This window comes from Chamaea fasciata, unplaced genomic scaffold, assembly GCF_029207755.1.
Source record: "Chamaea fasciata isolate MVZ Bird 193981 ecotype frontalis unplaced genomic scaffold, bChaFas1.0.hap1 SCAF_6, whole genome shotgun sequence".
Lineage (NCBI taxonomy): Eukaryota > Metazoa > Chordata > Aves > Passeriformes > Sylviidae > Chamaea > Chamaea fasciata.
The window spans coordinates 10,620,124-10,643,284 of NW_027094091.1; the positions used below are offsets into that span (position 1 = coordinate 10,620,124).

The window sequence follows — 23,161 nt, forward strand, 5'->3', positions numbered from 1 at the left end:
ATGAACAGAGAAACTATCCTCAGCCCAGCTAAACATTAAAGGTTTCTGGTAGCTGTGATGTCTAAGTCATCATGTAGTCAGCTTTTATAATTTGATAATGGATGATACAAGCTGCAGTGAGCATAAACACACAAGCAGTTCACAAGGCATCTGAGACAGCTGAGGCAGGAGAGCTGCCTTCAGGTGTTAAATCCTGTATCTTATAACAGGCTTTTCCATTCAGCAGCTAAAGACCAGTTGGCTGATTCTGAAGGGCGATATGGACACCAGGACCAACTCTCCGGACTCAGACACGCGGTCGCTGTCCCTCACTGCCGGGAGCGACCGGGCGCAGGAGGGCACGACTGCCGGCTACTCCCGTGAGTGCTGCGCCCACCCTGGCCGCGGACACACAGCTCCCTGCCTGCCTTTGTGCTTCACCTCTGCCATAATTACTCCCAGTTTGTTCTGCCATGGCTTGTGAGCGTTCAGTGCCTGCAGACTTCAATGATGAAACTATTTTGAGTTTCATACTAGTGAAAGAGGCTGCATTGCCTGTGTAAATGAACTGTTGTCTCTTTGGAGAGCAGGGATTCCTTACCACAAAAATCCACTCATCATAAAAGTGCCCATTTATTACATGATACCTATTTTCAGTAGACAGGATGGCAGTATCAAGCAGATTTGTTATTTGTGCTAATTTGTCCTTGACACAGACTATGTATTTTGAATATGGATGGAGCCATTTCTTCTCTATCATGATATGCATAAAACATTTCGTATCTCCAGAGATGAACTTAGGCTTTTTTTTTTTTTTTTTTTTGGTCATCACTCACAGTTATAAGATCACAGATATATTCCAGGTGGGAAAGGGAATAATTTTGAATCTGAGTGCTGGCCTGGGTTTTATACTGGTGCTGGCTGTCAGTACCAAAAGCATGTTCTACACATTTCTTATTACACATTCAGCAAGTCAGAAGCATCAACATTGGGCCTGAATTTTACTTTTAAGTTGCATACATGAAAAAAAAAAAGTTTAATAATTTTAAGAGATAACTGGGACATTCCTCTCCCTGCCTCCTCCACTTTACACCATGCAGCAGTAGCAGGTCATCCAGGGTAAATAAGCTGGGGAAGCAGTTTTCCAAAAGAATGCACCCAATGAAGGCATGTCTGGCAGCAGGGTAGGATGTCAGTCTTGTGGGCATTTTGGTAAAGTTGGCTCCATCAACTTATATTAAGGAAATTATGGCTTAGCTATGCAAGGAAGAGGGAAAACAGATGCTACATAGTCTGTCACAAGGCTGTAACAAGATAAAGAAGAAATGTTATTTTAGATCATCAGTCTCACTGGTCTAGCTTAAAGAGATTTGATAACTTAATCCTCACTAGAAATCACAAACACGTGCACAAGGTGTATTGCAGGATTCTCTGTGCAGGGGAAACCAAGTCTGACCGCTTCATACACTCAACGTCTGTAAATCATTGCCCAGGGATGAACACCTAAACTTTTCATTGTCATACACACATGGGGTACGTCTGAAAGCTTTATGGAGTAGATCTGATGCTCCTCTACACGTTTTGAGAGACAGTCCTTAAGCACAGACTTTAAGCAGAGAGAAGTACACAGCGCACCAAGGAGTGTTACACAGAAACAATATATGGTGCTCATTTTTTCCCCCTGAGAGTGTTGCTATACTAGCATTTCTTTCATATTTTTGATTACCTTGGGAATATGGAACTATTAAAACTAAAAATGCAATAGATAATTCACACCTGTGTGTCAGGGTCATTATCAGATTTGTGCCAATATAGCTTCTGTAGTTCATTTTCCATTGCTTTTAATCAGCATTTCTCTGTCCCTCATGAAAGTTGACCCCATTACCCAATTAGCAACCACATGGAAATGACATTGAGGAAATTTTGTCTTCCTGAAATGTACACTTTTCCTTTCTTTATCCTTTTATTCACTTACCTGACTGTTTTAATACCTGGGGACGTCCTAAGTAATTCCTTCTCTATTCAGTGTTTCCCTATTTACTTCTGAATATTTATAGTCTGTCAAATGCCCCCCATTGGCCACAGAAGAGTAGTATCTCTACCTCTTGCACTTAGGCTTGAGAACTCTGGCTTTCAGCCCCATCCCTGTGGCATAGTCAGTGCTATCCGAGACAATAAACTTGTTAGGTATTGGTTTGGTGCCAAGTGGTTACATGCAGAGTGGAGGGAGTTAGCAGGGTGTGAATTGGTAGTGATGTTTCCAGATATTCTGAGCAAAAAGCCCTGCATTTTTCTGTCCAGCTTCTGAGCAAACCAGAGAAGGATTGTTTTGCTCTAGAAGACATTTTGCCACATTACATTACTTAAATGCCCAGAAGAACACAGCTAACAGCACAGCACATCAGTGTGAGTGAGGCTTGTGCAATTAACAGGCAAGAGTGGAGCTTGTATCTCCTTACATCCGCCTGTGAAAATGGGTCTTGTTTCTGTATCTGTGGATGTGTAATAGTTGATCATTTACCATAATTCATGATTTTAAGTGTTGTGTATTTAGGAAAGCAGACATCTAGGAAGGCATGTAACCCTTGCTGCTCATGTGTCCATGGTGTGCTGAGACGCAGCTTCAGACTGGAGTGAATGTCGTTCTGGACAAAGCAGGAGCCATACCCCTGCAGCGGGTAGCTGCTGTTCAGATGGTGTCTGAACACAGAGGAAGGTTGCTGGAGTCAGCGGGTCTCGGTGCTGTGTTCGGGGCCGCTCCGGCCCGGTCCTGCGCTCCGCTTTTCGCGGGCGGCCGCGCGGTGTCGCCGGAGCCCGGGTGCGGCTCCGCCCGGCAGCGGCTCCGGGGCCGCTCCGCGCCCGCATGGGCTCTGCTGCAGGCGTGTCTGTACCCTGGGGCATTGTTCCTCGGTGCCTGAGTGTTATTTAGCGGCAGAACAGAACCCACTCGCCCATATTCTCTGTCGCCAAAAGGCCAAGAGATTGATCTCCACACTGATGTCCAGCATAGCAGCTTTTTCCAGGCAGGAGCAGAGGTGACAGCTTTGTTGCAGATACAAGCATTCTGTTGCACAGGTATTATACTTTTTGCTCTCTGGTGGTACTACCATTCCCATAACAGGCAATTGTAAGGTTTTTTTCATTATTTTTTCCTCTCTAAAATATCAAAAGTGTAGTTGCCCTTCTCTAATGGTGGGAGGTATTTGATATGCAATTCCATATGAGTTTATTGCTCCCTGTTTAAGTACATTAAGTGCTTTGAATTTTTTTTCCATCATGACAGTGATTCACTGGCCTACCCTTACCCCATTAGTTTTTAATCCTTTCTCAGTTCTCCACTTTCTGCTCCATGGATGAAATACTCCTTCAGTGCTCGAGCCCTACCTGGGTTGTCTTTCACCTTTGCTGAGGGCTGAGTACTGACACAGTGCAACTCCCAGTGATCCCATTTCTTTTTTCCTTGTTCTCTTTTTATTTGGATAGCTGGAGAAACTTTTGCTATTTGTTTTAATATCATTTTCAGTGTTTAACTCAGCTTGACTTCTGGCAGTTTTCAGTTTATCTCAGCACATTTTGAGCTCTCTGCTGATCCATCTTTTGTTTTTTCTTTCTGTATGCTTATTCCTAATAAACTCCTTAGGGTATTTATTAATCCAGTGGGGTCTGGATTCCCTTCCTGCATTCCTCTTTGGACACAGACTGCTAACAATTTTGACAGAAAGAAGTATTGTACATTCAGTTCTTTGAGCTATCTGACTTCAGTAACACTTTGACTCAGTTTTACATAATCTGCTATACCGGAATCAGGAATGTTTATTACATGTGTCTCTGTTCTTCTGCTGTTTAACTTTTAAAATTTCTTATTAGAGTCTTAATAATAAAATTAAGGCATTTCAGTTGTCTCATAATGACCACACACAGTTCCATCATTGTGTTACATTATTTTTTCATATACTTTGCCTGTTTTCTCCATCCTAAAACTTTCTTTCACTTGGGTGTAAATACTCTGGCTGATTTAATTTATCCACTCCTATATCTCCATTTTTGCTTTTTTCCAAGAGAAGTTTCACAGAAAGAAAAAAAAAAAGGTTTTATTTTTTATGTGCTAGGATATCAACCCATCTTCTTTAAGAAACAAAACCATAACCCTGGTCTCATACAGCACATTCAGAAGTGATGAGCTAAAGCCCTTTAATCCCAATTTCAAGTCATGATTTAACACCAAGCTGGAAGGCAGAGATTTCACAATCTCTCAAATCACAGGCTTTGCATCATGTAGGTGCATGAGACTTCCGTAACGTAAGCCCCACAACTCCCTTCACCTTGCGCCCCCAGCTGTTTCTAGATATTGTTACACATGTTCATATGCATGAAATGTGGAGAAAAGATGAGCATACGTTATATTGCATCTCATTGATAGAATGTTTGCATGTCTTTTACAGGATTTCCATATTCTAAGTCTGCTTCTCTACCTGGCTATGGAAAAAATGGCTTACATCAGGTAGGTACACACTTAAATACATTCTCCAGGAAATAAGGTCTCATAAATAGACAACTCAGTAACTAGTTGAAAATCTACACAGTAATAAAACTTCAAAGGTGTTTTGGCTGCCAGCCCTGTCTGACAGCTTCATTCCCTGTGTGGGTTACAGTTTGTCTCTCTGAAAGAGTAAGACTGACTGAGGCTTCTCCTTTTAGTTCTGTGCATCATGAGCATTGGGAATCTTGATTCTCCTCCCAAAATAAACGAAGACCTGAGATGTACAGGCTGCACATATTAATCATAGGATAGCTTGAATTAATGATAGAGACAGGCCTATAATTAGGCAAGTAATGATCTTAGAGCAAAGGTGGAACAGCTCACATCCATTGCATTCCTTGAAACATCTGTTTTTCCGAGTATGAATGTGTGTCTGTGTGTGGTGTGTGTTTTCACACACAGCCATTGTACTTTTAAGGCAGAGAGGTATCAATGAAGATTATATGACAAGCAGCAATCTAGAAAGAAAATTGTCTAACAAAATTATGATCAGAAGAGACTAGGAATTCTTTTTTTAATACTTTTTTGCAACTTTTATTAGTCTTTAATAAAAAGGGAGCTTTGACAATGTGGCCTCTCTCTCTGGCATCTAGCATTATGAATTCTCAGTTCATGGCTTATACTGTCTGGTGAAAAAATACTATGGTTTGCAGTAATGAACTGTCAATACATTGATGCCTGTGTACCTACCTTTTGAAGAGTTGATTTGTGTCCAAATTGCATGAACAGGACCTCGTTCAAATTCCCTTCTTTCTCCAAAGGAAGATGTGAAACCTGCAAAAGCACATGAGGAGGATTAAACTTCCCCAGTGACAAGAGTCAAACTGAGAGTCATTTGGGAGGACCTACAAGAAGGAAATTATCAAGGAGTAGCTAAATGGATTTTTCAGTAGCTGCTGAAATGTCCATCCCTTTGAGTTAATATTGCAGGACTAATTAGGCCTCTGTTGCATCGATACCTGGTTTCTTGAATTCTTCTCTGAAGAAAGGAATGACACTGAATTTTTATTGAGTAATATTTAAGAATTTAAAAGGGTCCATATAAAACTAATCCCACCTATGAGTCAAAAGAAGGTTTTTCCGACTTTTTAGAGCAGGTGTTGCCAGTGACCTGAAGCAGGCAAGACACTGATTTGTGCCCAGCCACTGCCCTGGTGAGGCACCAAAACCATCCCGAGGCTCCCCAGAGACGAGGCCGAAGCACTCAGAATGCCTTGCAATGTGATGGGAAAGCAGCAGATGGCAGCATCTGTCCCATATAAAGAATCACAAACCTGTCTAAGAGTTGAAAAGGTTTCTCATGGTCAAATCCTTGAGGCCAAAATTCCTCTCAGAATGGATGTCCTCTGTTTGGATTGTAGGCTCATACCAGCTTTTGTGGTTTGTTATTTTTAATCAGCCATCCTAGTGCTGCATAAATAAAACCCCAAAAGCAAACAACAAGGAGCCTTGCAGGTTATTGTGGGCATAGCTGTGCACACCACTGATACTCTAGCAGGCAAAAATGAGACTTAGGAAAAAAAAAATCATATAATAGTGCTTTTCTGATTTCCTGTACTGCTTTTCATCATAGCATTTGTTAGCAAAGGAAGAAGACAGTGGTTCAAACAAAGCACATACATGGCACATGTAAAGTTCTCCCTGGTCAGTGGCACCAGCTGTGTGAAGCAGGAGGAGAAAAGTTGCAGTGCAGCAGAAGTCATTTGTGATGATGGCAGTAACACATCAGTATCACAGAAAAGTGACAGTGTCAGTGTAACCTTGCTTACTTGAGCAATTAGGTCAAATTTGAATGAGACTTATTTCTCTTTCTCTCGCGCAAGGATCTGTATTTTGGTTCTATGTCTTACTTTTTTCTCTCAACAATGTTCAGAGTGGAGTGTTTTGTGTGTTTTGCTGTAACATTCCTTCTTTCTTTCTTTGTCAGCCTGAAACAATGGGCCAATATGAAACAGACCAAGAGGCAAGCTGGGGGATGAAAGGTACATTTTTTTTGCAATGGCATTTCCACTCCCCTTGTGTTTTCACCCTTTGAGGATTTTAATTGACATATTAGCATAAAGGTTACTATTCTTAGATTTTCCTGTAGTCCACATAATAATGACTAGCCAGAGACACAGCTCAGTATCATGTTTATCACAGAAAATCTTCTTTTTACTTGGCCCAACCTAAAGGCCTGACAGAAGTATTGCATCATAGGGTGGTGCAACCAGGCTGAGTCAATACAGGATTCCTGATGTGGCAACAGCCTTGTGGTGTTGATATCATATCAAAGACAGGAGGAAATTTAAGATAATCATTGCTTCAAGTCTTGTTGGAAAAAGTCCATTGTGCTTCTTGGTTGTGCTATAGTGTGGTTAAAATGTGCAGAGTTCAAAAAGCAGAATTTATTGGCAGTATTTTCTTTTATTGCAGTTTTAAGTGGACTGTGCAGTTAATAAGGAACTTGGGTTGGAATTTTCAAAAGAGCTGAAAAATTTTATATTCGAGATACTTTAACTCACTTTAAAAATCTCACTCTAATGCTTCGTTTCATGACTCTGTTTGAATAGTTTAAAGTACAGGTTTTGAAAAGTAGACTCAATCTCTGATTTAATTTCAGACCATAAAGTGGTCTGTGAAAACATTTGGGCTATTCTGGTAGCATTTAATCACCATTTGAATAGATAACATTGTGGTAGTCATATCATATATAGTCATGCACTGACCTAACTAGAATTCCCTTGTGCTAGTGTAGATCCAGGAGTCATTGTTACCACATCCCCAAATCATCTTTTCTTCCCTATTGTTATTCCCACTGCAGTCATCCCAAGTGCAGGGTGTCAGCATTTTGTAATATTGTATTATCTCAGTCATTTTCATATATGTTACCAAACTGACATGCCTTTAATAATCCGTATATTTTAACTGTTTTCAGTAAAGAACAATAAGGGCAGGAGTTTTGGATGACAGACTGACTTAACTCTGCACATAAGCTTCCTGTAAAAAGAGATACCCCATTTTGCCAGACATACTCACCGTGTAACTCAATGGCATCGGGAAGTGGATTTTCTGTAATAAGCCTTTGACTTCCAGGACAATTGCTTTGGTAATAGACAGTGTTATAGGTATTCAGGTCATGGGGGTCAAATTCTTACTATGCATGCAGTTATCCAACAGCTACTGAGAAGAGAGAAATGTAGTAGCATAGCACATTTGTGATGTACCTAAATGTTCATTGTGGTGGCACCAAAAGACAGCTATAAATTCTAAATTGTGAACCTGTTCTCATTCTTTTGCAGAATACAAGGTAAGAAGGGCTTTTCCAACACTGGAAGAACAATCAGATTCAGCACTTCCTAGCAAGGTTACATGGGTTCCTTTCCTTTATTTTATTTTGTTAATTTTTGTCCCAGTGAAATATTTGTCAAATCAGGATGCAAGTATGTACCATTTTTTAGTAAGTTCCCTATACCACCATTTCCATGCCTCAGAATTGGATTCAGCTGGAGTTCATATGCTCTTGTCTTTTTAACAGATTTATCCTTATGAAACACTTATTGTAACAAACCGAGTTCGTGTGAAATTGCCTAAGGATGTGGACAGGACCAGGCTGGAGGTAGGAATGATATTTGCTTGACAGTTTTTCAAGCATTTCTCATGTTTGCTTACTATCCTGGATATCCCTGTGCCTCAGTAATAGCAACAAAGAAGAGAGAAGAAAGCAGTACCATTATGTATTAAAGTTTTTTTTCAATAAAGTCAGTATGTAGACAATTTAACTAAAAAAATGCCAAAAAAACTGCCAAACGTTTGACCAAATGTTGTTTTACAAAGATACAGATGAAACCCATCAGTTTTGGATGATTTTACAAGGTATTGGAAGTTCAGGTGGGGAGTGGGAAAATGTGTAGTTTGTTTTTGGTTTGAAGTCATATTATAAACATCTTCATATAATAACCTAAATATTACAAAAAGGCTCCGTTTATCCTGAAAATCCACGGACCTATGTTTGGTCCATTGTCTTATTCAACTTCTCCTTTGGCTATGTAATCTGTGGTCACTCCAGGACAGCTTTGCTGTGCCATCTACATCTCACTTAAGATAGAGAAATACGGATATAATATCTCATAACAGAAAGTTGAGTTTCCAAAGATCAAATCCTGAAGTTGATGTTCAAGCAAAATTCCCAAGGCTGATTTTTTTGACTGATCAATGACAAGACTGAATAAAAGGCACACCTTAAGTAACTTTTCTGTGAACTATGCTGAAGAAGAGATAAAATAAAAAAATATGTGATAGCAATATTGGAGTTCGAGGGAGACTTACATTTTAATAAATTTACTGTATTTTGAACTTGATAATATGACAAGAAAAGAAGAAAAATTACCTTTAAAACAAGAAAAGAAAAATTTTGAAGGAGCAGAAAGTTCCTCATTAAAGATCAGTTTTTAAAAACAATTTACCAAATATACATGCATGTAGTATGTTTTGAAATTGATGTTATGCTCTTGAATACTTGAATGTGCTTGTCACTTGGTTTCCCAGAAAGTAGTGTTGATTTCATTGTATGGAAAAAGAGAGCCTCATTTATGTGCTGTTTTAAGGTGGTTTATAGCAAGGCATGATATCAATACTAAAAAGCATGATGAGTCTGGGAGAAGGAGCAGGGAGTTGGAGGGATGCTCCTCTGGACATATCCTGTAAAGGCTTCTTTCATATATATACGTACACACATGTGTATGTGGGTGTTAAAGAATAGATTCTTTGTTTAAAAACAACAGACTAGTCTGAATAGCAAATGCAGCTCTAAATTGCTTTTTTAAGACAACATATAGTTTGCTTTGGATGGATCATGCCTCCCCTGGCTGCCATTATCTGTAACTCATACACCATCCTCAGCTGGGATTGCTGTTTGTTTAACTTTGGAGCTGTTCAGTCTGCCTCACACCAGGTGCAGCACAGGGCCTGTTGGCTCAAGGAGCCCAGCCACTTCAAAGATCTCACTGAGGTTTGCAAAAAAGAACAATAAACAAGATCTACTTCAAACCTGCACCAGAAAAGCAATGAGGGGACCAGGCCAATCCTGCTGATTGCTGCACTATGTTAAACACATGTGTCTGCAGGGAGGACTCCTTTGTAGACTGTCTTACATTTAATAGGGATTGGTAGTTTTTTAAACAATTAAATTAGAAGCATTTTAATAGCATTGTAACTACTGTAGGAACAGAGGCAGTTGCTCATCTACACATTCAAACCATATGCAGAGTTGAGTGACAGGCACAAACCATTGCCTTCCCTGTCATCCTCTTCCCCTCTTTCTTGACCCTTTCTTCTGTATTACAGAAGTGCTGGAAATAAGTAGCTTTGCATAGAAAAGCAGCTTATCATTATTTCCCTTTTGTGGCAGAAGTAGAAGATAGTAATTTAATTATGGACTTGTGCACTCAGCAAATTTCAGGCTTGGGCAGGACCCAGGACTCAGGGAGCCCAGGACTATTTGGGTTTATAGGTTTGCACAGAAGCAGACCAGGCTTAGAAATGTGGATACAGACAACTGTCTGTTAGCAGAGGGCCCACCTAACATATCTTGGTATCTTCTAGCTTTTGAGGACAGCACTGGGAATACTGAAAGCATGTACTAAGGTTATATTTCACCTTTTCTTGAGGTCCATTTCACACTTGGTAGAGGGTGTGATTCAATACTTGGGATCTCTAAAAGGCAAGTGCTCTTTCCAGTATGAATGGGTTTCCAGCTGATGTTCTCTTTTCACACTGCACATCCAATATCACTTGTGAAAGGGCTGGATTTTGCCTACAGAAATAGTAGCAGTGCTAAGTCCATGTACATTATCCAACCTGTAGAGTGATATATTTAGGAAAATCTCCTAAGAAAAAAATCCATGTTCTAATACACCAGTTTCATTCTGATTATTTGTGTGGGCTGAAGCCTCACCTTGCTCTTGCTGCTGCAAATCAGAGCAGGCTCCTGGGTGTAATGACTGTGGCCAGGGTACTGGGGGTGTCAGTGAAAGGAGACCTAGAGCTTCTATGCTTCATACCAGCTGTCAAACCTGAAAATATTTCTACTGTATCTGGTATCAACAGAATATCTCTCTCACACATGATGTTTCTGATTTCCTGGTCCACTTAGGAGCAATAAGATTGACTAAATTTGCATGAGGTCGATTTGTTTAACAGCCGTCTCACAATTTGACTTGAGGCAGCCTCCTCTTTGTAAAATAGTTTATTGTGAACTTTGAATGATCCATCATAGATGTCATGGAAGGGGCACTATTGTTTGTCTATGATTCACTCTTCCAAGGAAAGTCTCCTATATTGAGTGTACCTATCATGAAAAGTGAGATCAAGTCAAGGGTATTAGCTCCTGGGGTCAAATTAAGGGAGGCTACAATGAAACCTTGGAAAATGTTCAAGGACCACAGGAGGGTGGGGGTTTAATGGGTGGTAGTGTTTTCCTAACTTCACTCCCATTGTGAGTATTTTTTAGATTACACTGTTGTGCAAGAACTTTATTTCAAGGATTATAAAAAATATTTTCCTGTAAAAACACGTATTTTTCTAAGCCCAAGAGGTATCTAGAGATTAGGAAGGCTCAACTGGTAATAAATACGTTCAAGTAATAGTCATTCTTTCCTCAAAAGTACATGTAACTAAGTGTAGAAACACTCAGCATGTTCTTGTTTGCTTGTCTTAACTCAGCAGTGAGACAGAAGTACCCAGTTCCTTGTGCTCTTCCAAGGAGATGTTTATGCCAACAGTGAACTAATACATGCAGCACCAAGAACTGGTTATAATGAGCAGCCTGCTGATTTTTAAATACGTTACTGGCATGTTGGTTTTTGAATTAATAGCCTGGATCTCACTTTTGTATAAGCTGATTAGAAATGCAAGGAATTTACAGTAGATAAGGATTTGGCCAAGGAATTTTTTTAGGAGTTTCTCTCTACCACAGTGCTGTTTATTGTAACGCTAGATGAATGGAGCAGCATTCCCATCAGCTATTCTAACAGGAAATGGTGAAGAACAAGTCCATTCACATAGCATTGCAGAACAACAAAGCAGGGGTGAATTATACAACCTGGGTGGAGAAGAGGAATTGCACTCTCACCGTGTCTGCAGATGACATGAACTTGAGGGAACTGCAACTGATGCTTTGGTGAGCAGAGCCTCTGTTCAGAGGGACCTGGCCAGGCTGCAGGAATGGTTGACAGACACTTTATGAAATTCAGTGAAAATAAATCCACGTTCTTTCACTTGTGACCAAGTAACTCTATTCATCGGAACAAGACGGGGGGAACAGTTCTGAGGAAAAGTTCCTGATGATGCTGATGCGAAGCAAGCTGAAAATGAGTCAGAAGGTCACCTTTGTAGTAAAGGGGCTATAGGGCAGAACATACCCTTCCCAGAAGGTGGCACTGGAAAACCAAGAGGCAGTAGTCACAAGTTGCAGGAAAGGAATTGACAATTGGACATAAGGGGAATGTTCCGCACTGGAAGAGTATTGCAGTAAACAGGTTGCCCAAGAGGCTCTTGGAGTCTCTACCCCTGAAGGCATGCAAAACACAGCCTGACAAGGCCTTGAGGAACATGGTTTGTTTTGTCTTTATAGTCTTCATGGTCTATAAAGACGGGCCTGCTTTGAAGACCTCTGTAAGTCTCTAACTTGCCTAGAATGATATATTCGTGAAGATATAGTATAATTACAAACCATGATTATTTGGTGAGTTTGTTGCAATAACATTTGAAAAAATACAGACAATTTGGTCTGTCTTGGAACTTTTTTTTTTTTTTTTTTTTTAATGCAACAGATAAAATGTAAGTGTCCTAGACCAAACTTCCCCATTTTGGACAATTTAAGTCCTGAGTTTTCAGGACTAACACATCATCTTTGGATGGTACACATTGGCACATTCCTTACCTGCTGCTTCTCAAAGGAAGTTGGACTTACAGACACTTTCAAATAGCTTGAAACCTTTTTTAAGAACTTGAATACATTTATCATTTGAGCCTTGGGCTCCTAAAAGCATGCACCTGATACTTTTATCTTAGCTTGGATATTGTTTGCCTGTTTTTCAGTCACAACAGTGTGGTTCAGTGGTTGCACATTCAAATTGGTAGTTCAGGGCCAACTGCATAGATTTTTTTTTTCCCCTTCTGCAGTTGCTTTTATCACAGAGTATGAGATTTCTTTTGTGGTCACAGGCTGGTAGTTTTGAAAGCCAATGTAGTTAGGATTTTCCATTTGGAAACCATGTTTTAGTGTTTTCATTTGACTTCCTTATCTTAATGTGTCTTAGGATTTTTAGCTGTTTCTCTTGAATGTCAAACCTTAAAAGCATTATCCATTCATGCCTATCAAATGCAGTAGTAAGTAAATTATTCCTCTTTTTGTTTGAGCCTGTTCATTCTTTGTTTAGCTGAGACAATTGCTAAGGAAAAAGTACTCTGGAATGTCAAGTAGCAAACTTTCATTTGCCACCTTGTTCTCTTGTAAACAGAAATGAGAGATTTAAACATGGGTGCAGTCTTATTTGAACAGAGCACTCACTTTAAGTCAAACATGCTTTTCCTCCTGGAACTGCTTGTCTGGATTTGCTTTAGGGATAACATTTTTTCCACTAGTTTTCATTCAACAATCACCCTGGGTCCCAGCCATTTGGGCTTCAACCATTTTAGGACTTGTTTCCAGTAACTGAGCCTGAATTTTTAAGAGCCCAAGCTCCTGGATGTCATTCATACAAGTAGCATTGTGTGTCCCTCCTCCTCTGGAACTCAGATGGGGGAAATGAGAGCAAAACTGGAATACTGTGTGTTCTGCAGTTCCTAGTTTGGGGCTGGCTGTGAGGTTACAGCCTCACTTCACAATAAAGCTCATAACCTGGGGTGAAAAAGTGCGGGTCACTGATTTCAGTCAAACTACTTCACACTGTTTAACTTGAAAAATATATGTGTGGTGTTTCTCATTCTAGGCATGTGCTTGTGTTGTGATCAGTGACGCATGTTATATCAGATTTCAAAGCCTTTTACAAAAGCAGCCATTATAAAATGAAAATACGCATTAGAATTGATGTGATATGATGTGAAAAGTGATTTCTGTGTGAGCGGAAACACTGTAGGAGTGAACAGAGATTAGATGTGGAACATTTATATTACAAGTGCACTATAGTCCAACCAAAGGGAAACTAGAAAATCTGCTATAAGAATAAGGCATTTTGGGACTAAAACAAATGAAATTTTTGAAACTCGTTGTCTTCTTTATATTTTCATAATTTATTATGGATTCCAAGTTTTGTTTTTATTTATGAATTATTTCCTTAATTATACAGCATTTTTTATCAGTCATCAGCTGGAGGCAATAACTTGTGTCAGAAATGAAAAAGCTCGTTTGAATGACAGGATGGTGGCATAGATTATCATCAGAGATGTTCTCTGTGTATGCTGCTTAGATAACATATTCATATATCTGAGAGAAATACTTCCTCTGAGTTTTTTGTACCTTTATGGATGACTCAGCTGGGAAAAATACTGACCATACAATGCTCCTACAGAAGATTTTCTATGTGCCTTGTGGTTCTTACCAGGAGGTTAAATTGGAAGTACCCTGTGGTAGTGCTGAGTGGAATGCAGCTTCTCTGTGAGACTCCGTGGTACCCTGAAATACTGAACGAGATACAGCCACAGATCCAGGAGCCTTGTAGAGGTGCTTGGGGTGATATGGGCATGGGGAAGGGTCTCAGATTCCTTTTCTCACTGCTTCTATTACACTGCTTTCCCTGGGAACCTTTCTGGGGACCCACATTGCTGTGTGGAGGGGGATCTACAGCTCCTGCAAGGCTTGGCTGCACAAGGGCTCTATTTGTGTTGCCACTAATTGTCCTTCTCTGAGGTAACTGCAGGTGCCTGCTGCCTTATCCTCTGATCAGCAGAGCTGCCTTAGTCATCTCTTGATACATTTTGAAGTTCATTTGGTGGCAATTCATGCCATTTCTTAACTTTCCCTCCCCAATAACATAATTACTTAATAGTTTCAAATATTTATTGAGCATGAAGCTTAATTAGGCTGTAGATGAGCATAACATTCAATACTCCCTTGGGAATGTGGCACATGGCTAATTACAGCTTTGTAATTAGCCATGCAGCAGGATTAGAAGAAACCTCTGAAAAGCCTGCTGAGCCCCAGCAGGGCAACAGAAAGAGAGGTGAAGAGTGCAAACGTTGTGAAAGCAAAATGAGAATTCCAAAGTCAATAGAAAAAAAATTTCCAGCAAATTTTGATTCGCCTTCTGAGGGTTTTATTTGGGCTAACCTTGAGAGGCATGAGAGAACGGAGTGGAAGGGCAGTGAAGGGGAGAAAAACTGCAGAGAGGAAGAAGCTATTACTTTTTAAGTGCTGAGATACTTCCACAATCCTGAATCTTACTATAGGAAAAGATTGTATCTCAGCAGCAAAGCTTGTGCATCAACTAGAAGACCTAAGGCTTGGCTATTTGCATGAACACTCACTAACCTGTGAATAAACCTTTCTCAATAAATCCGTGTTTATTTCGAGTATTTCTCATACTGAAATTTTTGAAGATCCTGCAGCTTTTATTTTTGGATTTTGTGAATCAGAAGTTGGAAGTGTTGCAAAGACTTTGAATAGAAATGAATTGAAGTAGACAGCTACTTAAAATTATGCTCTACAAAACAGAGTGCACGGTAGTGCCTCAGAGAGACTGGCTGAAAGAGTCACTACAGATTCCAGCAAAGGCAATGTAGTGCTCAGCTGTCATTTCCCATGAATACAGCAAAACAAAGAGCAAATGAGGTTTTAAATTCCTCTAGGAATTAGGACCTTGATTTTTTCTAGTCTTCAACTCATCACCTGCTGCCATCCACTGAGTTCTTTCATTGGTTCGATATTGACTCATGAGGAAGTAGGATATCCTCTGAACTTCCTACATCAGCAGGTTTTCACATGAGGACTCCCATGCAATTACTGACACAGAACAGAGATGCTTGTGAAGCACCCCCTGGTCACCATGTTGTGCAGGGGAACTGCAATTTTATCTTCCTGTGACTTACTCATTAATGTCATGTTCCTAAGTGTTGGTTTTGGCTGGCGTAATTTTCATCACAGTGGCTGGTATGGGGCTGTGTTTTGGGTTTGTGCTGAGCACAGGGTTATATATAGAGATGTTTTTGTTATTGCTGAGCAGAGCTTACACAGAGCCAAGGCCTTTTCTGCTTTTCACACTCCACACTGGCAGGGAAGTTGGAAATGAATGGAAGGCTGGGAGGAGACACAGCCAGGACAGGTGGCCCAAACTGACAAATGGGATAGTCCAGATCATGTGACATCATGCTCAGTGTATAAGTGGAGGGTAGAAGGAAGGGAGAACATCTGAAGGTTTTGTCTTCCTAAGGAACTGCTATGCATGATGGGCCATCTCCTGCTGTCCTGGAGATGGCTGAACACCTGCCTGCCCATGGGAAGCAGTGAATTAATTCCTTAGTTTGCTTTGCTTGTGTGTGTCTGGCTTTTTCTTTCCCAATTAAACAGTCTTTATCTCAACACATGAGTTTTCCAGCTTTCACCCTTCCAATTCTTCCCTTGATCCCACTAGGGGGGGGAGTGAGCGAATGACTGTGTGAGTTGCCAGCTGGGGTGAAACCATGACACTAGGTATTAGTTTTGAGCATCTCTGAATTTCATTAAAAACTAAATTATTCTTAGGGAAAAGAAATCTCATTGAATTAAATAAAGATTATAACTCTATTTAGAATTATTACTGGCTTTTTAGCAGACCATAGAAATAGAGACAAGCCTCATTAATTTATAGTGAAAAGCACCACTTCTTTCTGAGATAACACTGTGGAGCAAGTACTTGAATGTGCAGTTAATTACTTTTGTTCTGAGAGAGTAAAAAATGAGGTCATGTCTGTACTGCTCATGTTCATGTTTCATAGAGGATGGGGATTTTCTGTTCTAGTGGTTGCAATGCAGTGGAGAGGTTTAGCTCAGCCCTTGCTTAGTTCTAGTATATTCTAATAAAAGCCTCAGATTAATACAATTTTATCAAAACAACATGATGCCATAGTCCTTTCTATTGTAGGAATATCACACTTAACTGTATAACAAATATTCTGATGCTGTAAGGTCCAGTATAGCAGTCATTGTAATGAAGAGTCATCTTTAAACTGCTTACCTTTTATTTTAGCAAGGTTTTCAGATTGCATCATGTTAACATCATTATGTAGCTTCCAAAATGACCTCACTTACATACAGTGAGTTCAGAGTGTGGGCAGAACGGGACCTTGGGAGGTCCCCTCTACTCTCCTCAGTGTCTGCAACATGCCCAACCTTGCTGTTGATGCAGAGCAGAGAAAGAGATTGAGTTAAGCTGCCTGACTGTGGCCAAACTGTCACAAGGGGAATTAGGAATCACTTCCTAGCACACTGTAAAACACCCAGACTTCCTATGTAAACAAGGCCAACTCTAGTAAAAAAAAAAAAAGGAGTGAAGGTTGCTTTTACTAGTAAGTTTGGCCATTCCTTTCTTAAGTGGCCCAGTGATGCATTATTAACAAAGCTGGGTATTTTAAGCTGATCCATTACTGAAAAAAGAAAAAGGAAATCATGTTCTTGGCCTTGTAAAGCGTAGCTTTCACACATATTCTCTCATACCTCAAGATGAATATCTTTCATAGTCCCTGCTCATAGTTTTCAATTTCCCTTTTGTTTGACTAATGAGAGAAGGTAACACTTCAGTTAAGACAAATTAATATTCCAACAGCTGAGAAGAAAGATGAATCAGTCCAGGATACCTTACTGGTGCATTTTTTCTGCCTTTAGGTTTGGGAAGAGCTCTAGGTTCTAAAGCTTTAAGCAAAGCTTTTTTAGGAATGTTCCAACAATGGTGCAGGCAAAATTTAGCATCACATATACAGAGAAAAGTATAAAAAGTGGCCATAAACTTCTCACACTGGTGTATTCCCCTGGTGCTTAGACCCTTCAAATACTTGTAGATATTACCATATTTTACCTTAGTCATCATTTGGCTGAGCTTAGACATACTTAGGCCTTTTAGTCTTTCCTCATAAATCACGCTGCCACCCATAATTACTTGCATTGCTTTTATCTGAAGCTTTGCCAGTTTGATGACATCTTTCTGGGACCAAAGTTTTATTCCAAATTTGAAGAGAGAACTTAAGTAATTGCTGTTTCTAGGGTCAGTCCCAAATCTAGAGCCCATGATGCTTAAGAAGGGTATGGTGAAATCTTCTAAGATGCAGGGACAACAGCAGGAAATATGTTACACTGGGGGCAGACTGGTAACCCAGAGAGAGCTCAGACCAAAGGGAGAATGTTCCCTTCTACCAGAATTATTTTTGCATGTGGATAAAGCATTGATGGAGTAAGAAACTGCTAATATGGAAGTCAGTTTGTTAGTCCTTGAGATGAGGGCATATGTGGAAGAAAGCTAAAAGCAAAGAAACTCTCTAATTAAATGGATGTGGAAGTTTATGCTTTCCCCATCTCAGTCACTTTGTCCCTGGGCTGGAAACTGTCAACTGCTTTTAGACCAGGCAGCACCAAATGAGACCTTCTGTGAGGAGGAAAAAATTAGTGCTGTTACAAAACAAAACTTAGGTATAAGAAACAGAAAATGAGTGTATGCAAAGAATGAAGGTGGTGTCATCTGGGCACAGGCAGAGGAGCACAGTGCACCACTAATTCATTCTGGCTTGGATAGCTGCGTGTGGATCAAAAGCTCACTAAGCCTGAGGGCAAAACAAATGGATAAATGGCAGAGTACATCATTGGAGAGGGAGCGGGGAATTGCACAGTTTATACTGAGATGGGTGGCAAGCTTCATTAGGAGGAGAAGATGTAGCAAATGTCTGGCACCCTGGAGGATAGGGTGATTTAGGGCTTGTTGAATTTTCATCCAATGACTGAGACTGCAGCAAGTTTCTCATAATACATGGTGTAAATTACCTCAGGAAAAGAAAAATGGTGAAAACATAGTCCTTTTAAAGTTATATGTTATTTTATGTGGTTTTGGAAGGTTGGCAGGGTAGCTTTACCTGCAAGGGTATATAGGCTTTCTCATTTTCTCTTTCAGTAAGAACTACAGTTTGCCACTGCTTTCTCCTGAGTGAGGAGATGTCTCAAGCCTTATCCACAATCTAGAAAATAAAATAAAGTATTACACACTTTGTTCAGTCAGACTTCTTTTTCAATCCTACAACCTACAGACATGTTCCTTGCTGTGAGAAGTTGCTGAAGTTAAACTTACTTGCATTTGTCCACTGGATTATCAGAAATATCTTCTTAAAAAACCAATGCAGAGAGAAGTAACTTCTTCTTCTGAGCCCAATAGATATAAATTCTGTCAGTGAGAGATTGTTTCTAAAATACATTGTCAGATGTTGCTTATTTTTATGCGGAAAATGATCTCCTTTGCTAAATATGCATGGTGTGTTTGTTCCATGCTATGAGCAGCACTTATGGTGGGTTGCTGTCATTTGTCAAATGAAAAGTGAAGGCTCAGTTCCAAGATCTTAGTCACTGCTGTTCTGAATATGTGGAATCTCAAGGGAAAAAAAACAAGGTTGTTCTTTCTTAAGAAACAAGGACCCATGATAGCCATTCAAAGTAATTATATATAATGACTTCTTACAATTTCTTTTGTTTTCTTGGGTAAATTATGTTACAAAGATTAAGTCTTTGTTAAAAATGGAAAGTGAAATTTGATGTACAAATTCATTCACATATTTACCTTTTCTACCTTTTCTGTATGGAAGCTAATAATCGCTAAGGAATTGTTATCCTACCTCCTTCCAATTCTTCATGTTGGATTTCTTCCCTTCTTCTCTCTCTCTCTCTCTTTTTTTTTTTTTTTTTTTTTTTTTTTTTTTTTTTTTTTTTTTTTAATATTAAAGCATGAAAACATCAAATAGAAGCATATCTCTCAACATTTGAAAACCCCCTACTTTATCCGGCTGAATTTCTGAGTAGAGTCTTTCCCCATGGATAAGCACATTTTGGATTTCAGAATTTAGCAGTATGCTCTTTCCTTTGTTACAAGGTTGCTATTAGTGGACCAATGTGGTGTCCACTGCTCTCATTAAAGATCAAGGCAAAACAAATCCAACTCTAAAATTACATTGTTATCAATCTCTTTAAAGTCCTGGAATAACTTAAATTTGTCTCAGTGTGCTCTGTGATCAGGCACCCTGGATAAACATACTTTTTCCCAAAAACCATAGCTTCTGCTCGGTTAGAGCTATATTGAAAAGATTACTTTTTTCAAAAGTCACTATTGCCATCAATAATTTCATTTCCCAGCTACTCTTAGCTCACTTGGTTTTGATGCTGTCTTTTCCGGAAACAATTTCGGAATTTAAATGCAAACCCTAAAGCCTTATTTTGTGGTGTGTTTTAAAACTTAGGGCAGAAATGTTCCTGTGCACAGACAAGCTTAATGATATCATTTGTATTTTCATTTTCAAGAGGCATTTGTCCCCTGAAGAGTTCCAGGAAGTCTTCAAAATGAGTATTGAGGAATTTGATCGTCTGGCGCTTTGGAAGCGGAATGACCTGAAGAAAAAGGCCCTGCTTTTCTAAACCCTCCTGGATAAAATATGTGCTTAATCAAAACAAAAATAGTCTTGCCAGAACTATCACATGCACTTGCTGTTGAACCATTGTCCAGCTTCATTGTGTTAGTATGTGTCGGGGAAACAAGACAGATTAGATGGTAATGTGTTGGGATACTGAGAATTTGCTAATCTTGCATTTCCAGCTGGTTTTGTCAGTAACTCCTGGTCCTACCCAGTTTACAACGTGCAAAAAATCTAGCTTTAAATTTATTGTTGCTTGCATTTGTTGCCTGATGCAAATGGAAATTCCAAAAGGAAGAAAGAAAAGTGTGGCTGTACACAGGAAATGCATCCAACATTTTGTTCCATTCAGTTTTATAATGCAATTTTTACAGAATCAATTAAGGAATTATTATAAAAATTTTCCAGCGGGGGATCAGATGCTATTAAAAATATGGTAAAAGCCAAAGAAAAGTATATCTGCAAGCAATTATTGCGATTGTTTATCTGTGGTACTTTTTAAGAATGAAAGCAGAAATATGGAAGCACCTTAATTCTACTTCTTGTATTTAAACACAGCGTACTCTTTAAAAGATCATATTTGTCTAGAAGGTAACTAGCTATCTTTAATTACAACACCAGAGTTTTTATTTTATTAAGAATATATTGTGACATAAAGCGGTTATAGTTACTAAAATATATACAGACCTACTAAGATTTAGTCCCATTCATCAGGAAAACTGAAGCCTTATACAAAACTGGTTTAAGAGTGTATTGTGCCAGTTGACTGTGTTTTCCTACTAATTTGGGGTGTTTGAAGAATGGTTTTTTTACATTTCATGCTGATAAAATACCATGTAATCTTATTTACTATGTAGATAGATATATCTATCTATACAAGAATTATTTTCATTAATATATGTCCTAAGTGAAGGCATTCTTACTTTCTCAACTTTCCAGCTTTACACAGTAAGCCATGAGAGAACTGTGATGGCATTTGGTAGATGTGGAAGTGGAACAGTTCAGCATAAAATGTAACAAAAAAGCTTGGTGTGCTCTATCAGTAATACAGACAATTAGAATCAAATACATAAAACCCTCATGCATTAATATTTGCATGTTTCTGTACAAGTCAATTTGAAAAAAAAAAAACAAACTATGTGATACTGGTGCAGTACCTTGAAACTATCTTAAATAACAAGCAAAGCTAACAAAATCTAAGCATTTGATATAAGTGTTAGACCTTAATATCTCTTCCAGCTGAAAGAGTGTATTAAATTTAATAGTATCATTTGGTCAGAGGTATGGTTGCTGACAAAGAATGTTTTAAAGTGAGTTGCTAGTTTTGTGTGATACTAAATGAGCATTACGAAAAGTACATTTTTCAGCCATGTGTCAGTATTCTGCATTTTTACTGCCTTGGATGTTTGTACTCACCTCCTACTTCACTATGTCTTTTCGCATTTCCTTAAGGTAACTGGTTAATATATGCACTACAACACACTATTTCAACTGACCCAGCATTGGAAAAATCATAGCATTGAACATGCCTTCTTCCAACTAACTTTCAAAGTCCATGCTGTTGGAAATAAATATTTTCTCATGACATAAATGTTTTGTCTGATGATACAAATGTTTAAAAAAATTCATTAAAACAAAGACATAACTGAATGACTTTGCTAATGTGTGTGTAATTTTTTTATATCATTTTGCTGTTCTGGGTCTTCCCATGATATTCATGTAAATAATATCTAATTTGCATTAAATTTTCTCACCGAGGAGAGCGCTGAGTGTACCTCTGAATATCAAGTTACTGTAAATTTGGTCTTGATTTAAACAATGCATTAAGCAACTGTCACATCTCACCAAGCAGAAGTTGCTTCACTCGTGATGTACAGAACCATCAGCCTGTGTAGAGAACCACTAGCCAGTTTCAAATGACAGCTCCTGATTGCATGTAGACCACATCCATAATGCTCTTCAACCTCAGAATTTCTTGTTGCATTATTTTGTGAAAACTGGCAACCCATTGAAATGGGCCAACCCTAAATGTGACCAGGAGGGTCTATTGTAACTACAAAAAATTAAATCTGGGAGAACCATTGGTTGGAGAACTATTACCATGAGGTTTGACATTGGCGATGACCACTCCTGTCATCCACACATTCCTGGGACATCATATTGATTGCAGGCATCTTCTCAGTGATTAAGAAAATTGCAGGTTGATCAAAGAAATCCAGGTATCAGTGCAGATCAGGTTCAGTATGGATTTTCAAAAAAAAATTTGAGAATTTCTTAACCACAGCAGCTTTTGTACTGGTGTAGGATTCAACCTCTGCTGAAAGACAGGAGTGCATTAGTGAGCACCACAGCCAATCAACAGCTTTGTGCTGCTCTACCTTTTATGTACCGGCAGATGTATGGCTGATGACAAGTGAGGATAGTGAGCTCATGTGAGCTGTTTGACACATTCACACTGTTTTGAGACAGTTCATCTGGTATAATGTCAAACCTTAAAAGTGGCTCTTAAAGGTCCTTGTCCTATCTAAGTTAAATCAGATACAACTCTTGTTTTACATACCCCCATCTAGACTTTTTCAGTCACAAGCATCAGTTCTTATCACAATGCCCAACTCTATTAGGAGTTGTACCCCTTCCTCTTTCTATATTTGCTTTGTCATTCTGTGCTTCCTTTTGTGGTCAGTGAAGAGAAAAAAAGACTCTTCGATTGCATCCTAATTTTCAAATTGTGAGATGAATTGCCCCTATCATATTCCTGTCCACTGAATATAAAGAAAGGCAGTCCCTCTGCAGAAGTACACATTGCAGGCTAGCTAATCTCAGATGAGATTCTTTTCTTACAGTCTGTTGGGCAAATAAGCCAGTTTTTACCAAGTCAATGTAATACCAGTCTGAACTACCACTGGCAGTTCTTAGACCATGTTACCAAATCACTTTCAAGCAATCAGAAAAGTACTTTGAGTTGCACAGATCTCACAAAACTCCCTAACACAGTAATTTTTTGTGCTCATTATACTACTCACTAAACAG

The 23,161-nt window shown here is 39.2% G+C and overlaps 1 protein-coding gene across 9 annotated transcripts in view; it reads left to right on the forward strand.

The window, feature by feature from the left end:
- The window catches only part of ABLIM2 (actin binding LIM protein family member 2), a 130,576-nt gene extending 108,795 nt beyond the window's left edge, over nt 1-21,781 (forward strand). For 5 of the 9 annotated variants that reach the window (XM_066185399.1, XM_066185403.1, XM_066185405.1 and 2 more), the window contains 6 exons: nt 224-359; nt 4,422-4,480; nt 6,447-6,501; nt 7,801-7,865; nt 8,037-8,117; nt 20,022-21,781. In XM_066185399.1, the coding sequence (XP_066041496.1) occupies nt 224-359; nt 4,422-4,480; nt 6,447-6,501; nt 7,801-7,865; nt 8,037-8,117; nt 20,022-20,135 (510 nt within the window). In that variant the 3' untranslated portion in view covers nt 20,136-21,781. The remainder of the gene's footprint in view (nt 1-223; nt 360-4,421; nt 4,481-6,446; nt 6,502-7,800; nt 7,866-8,036; nt 8,118-20,021) is intronic. The other 4 variants (XM_066185404.1, XM_066185406.1, XM_066185408.1 and 1 more) reach the window with 1 other exon arrangement.
- Nucleotides 21,782-23,161: the final 1,380 nt, after the last annotated feature.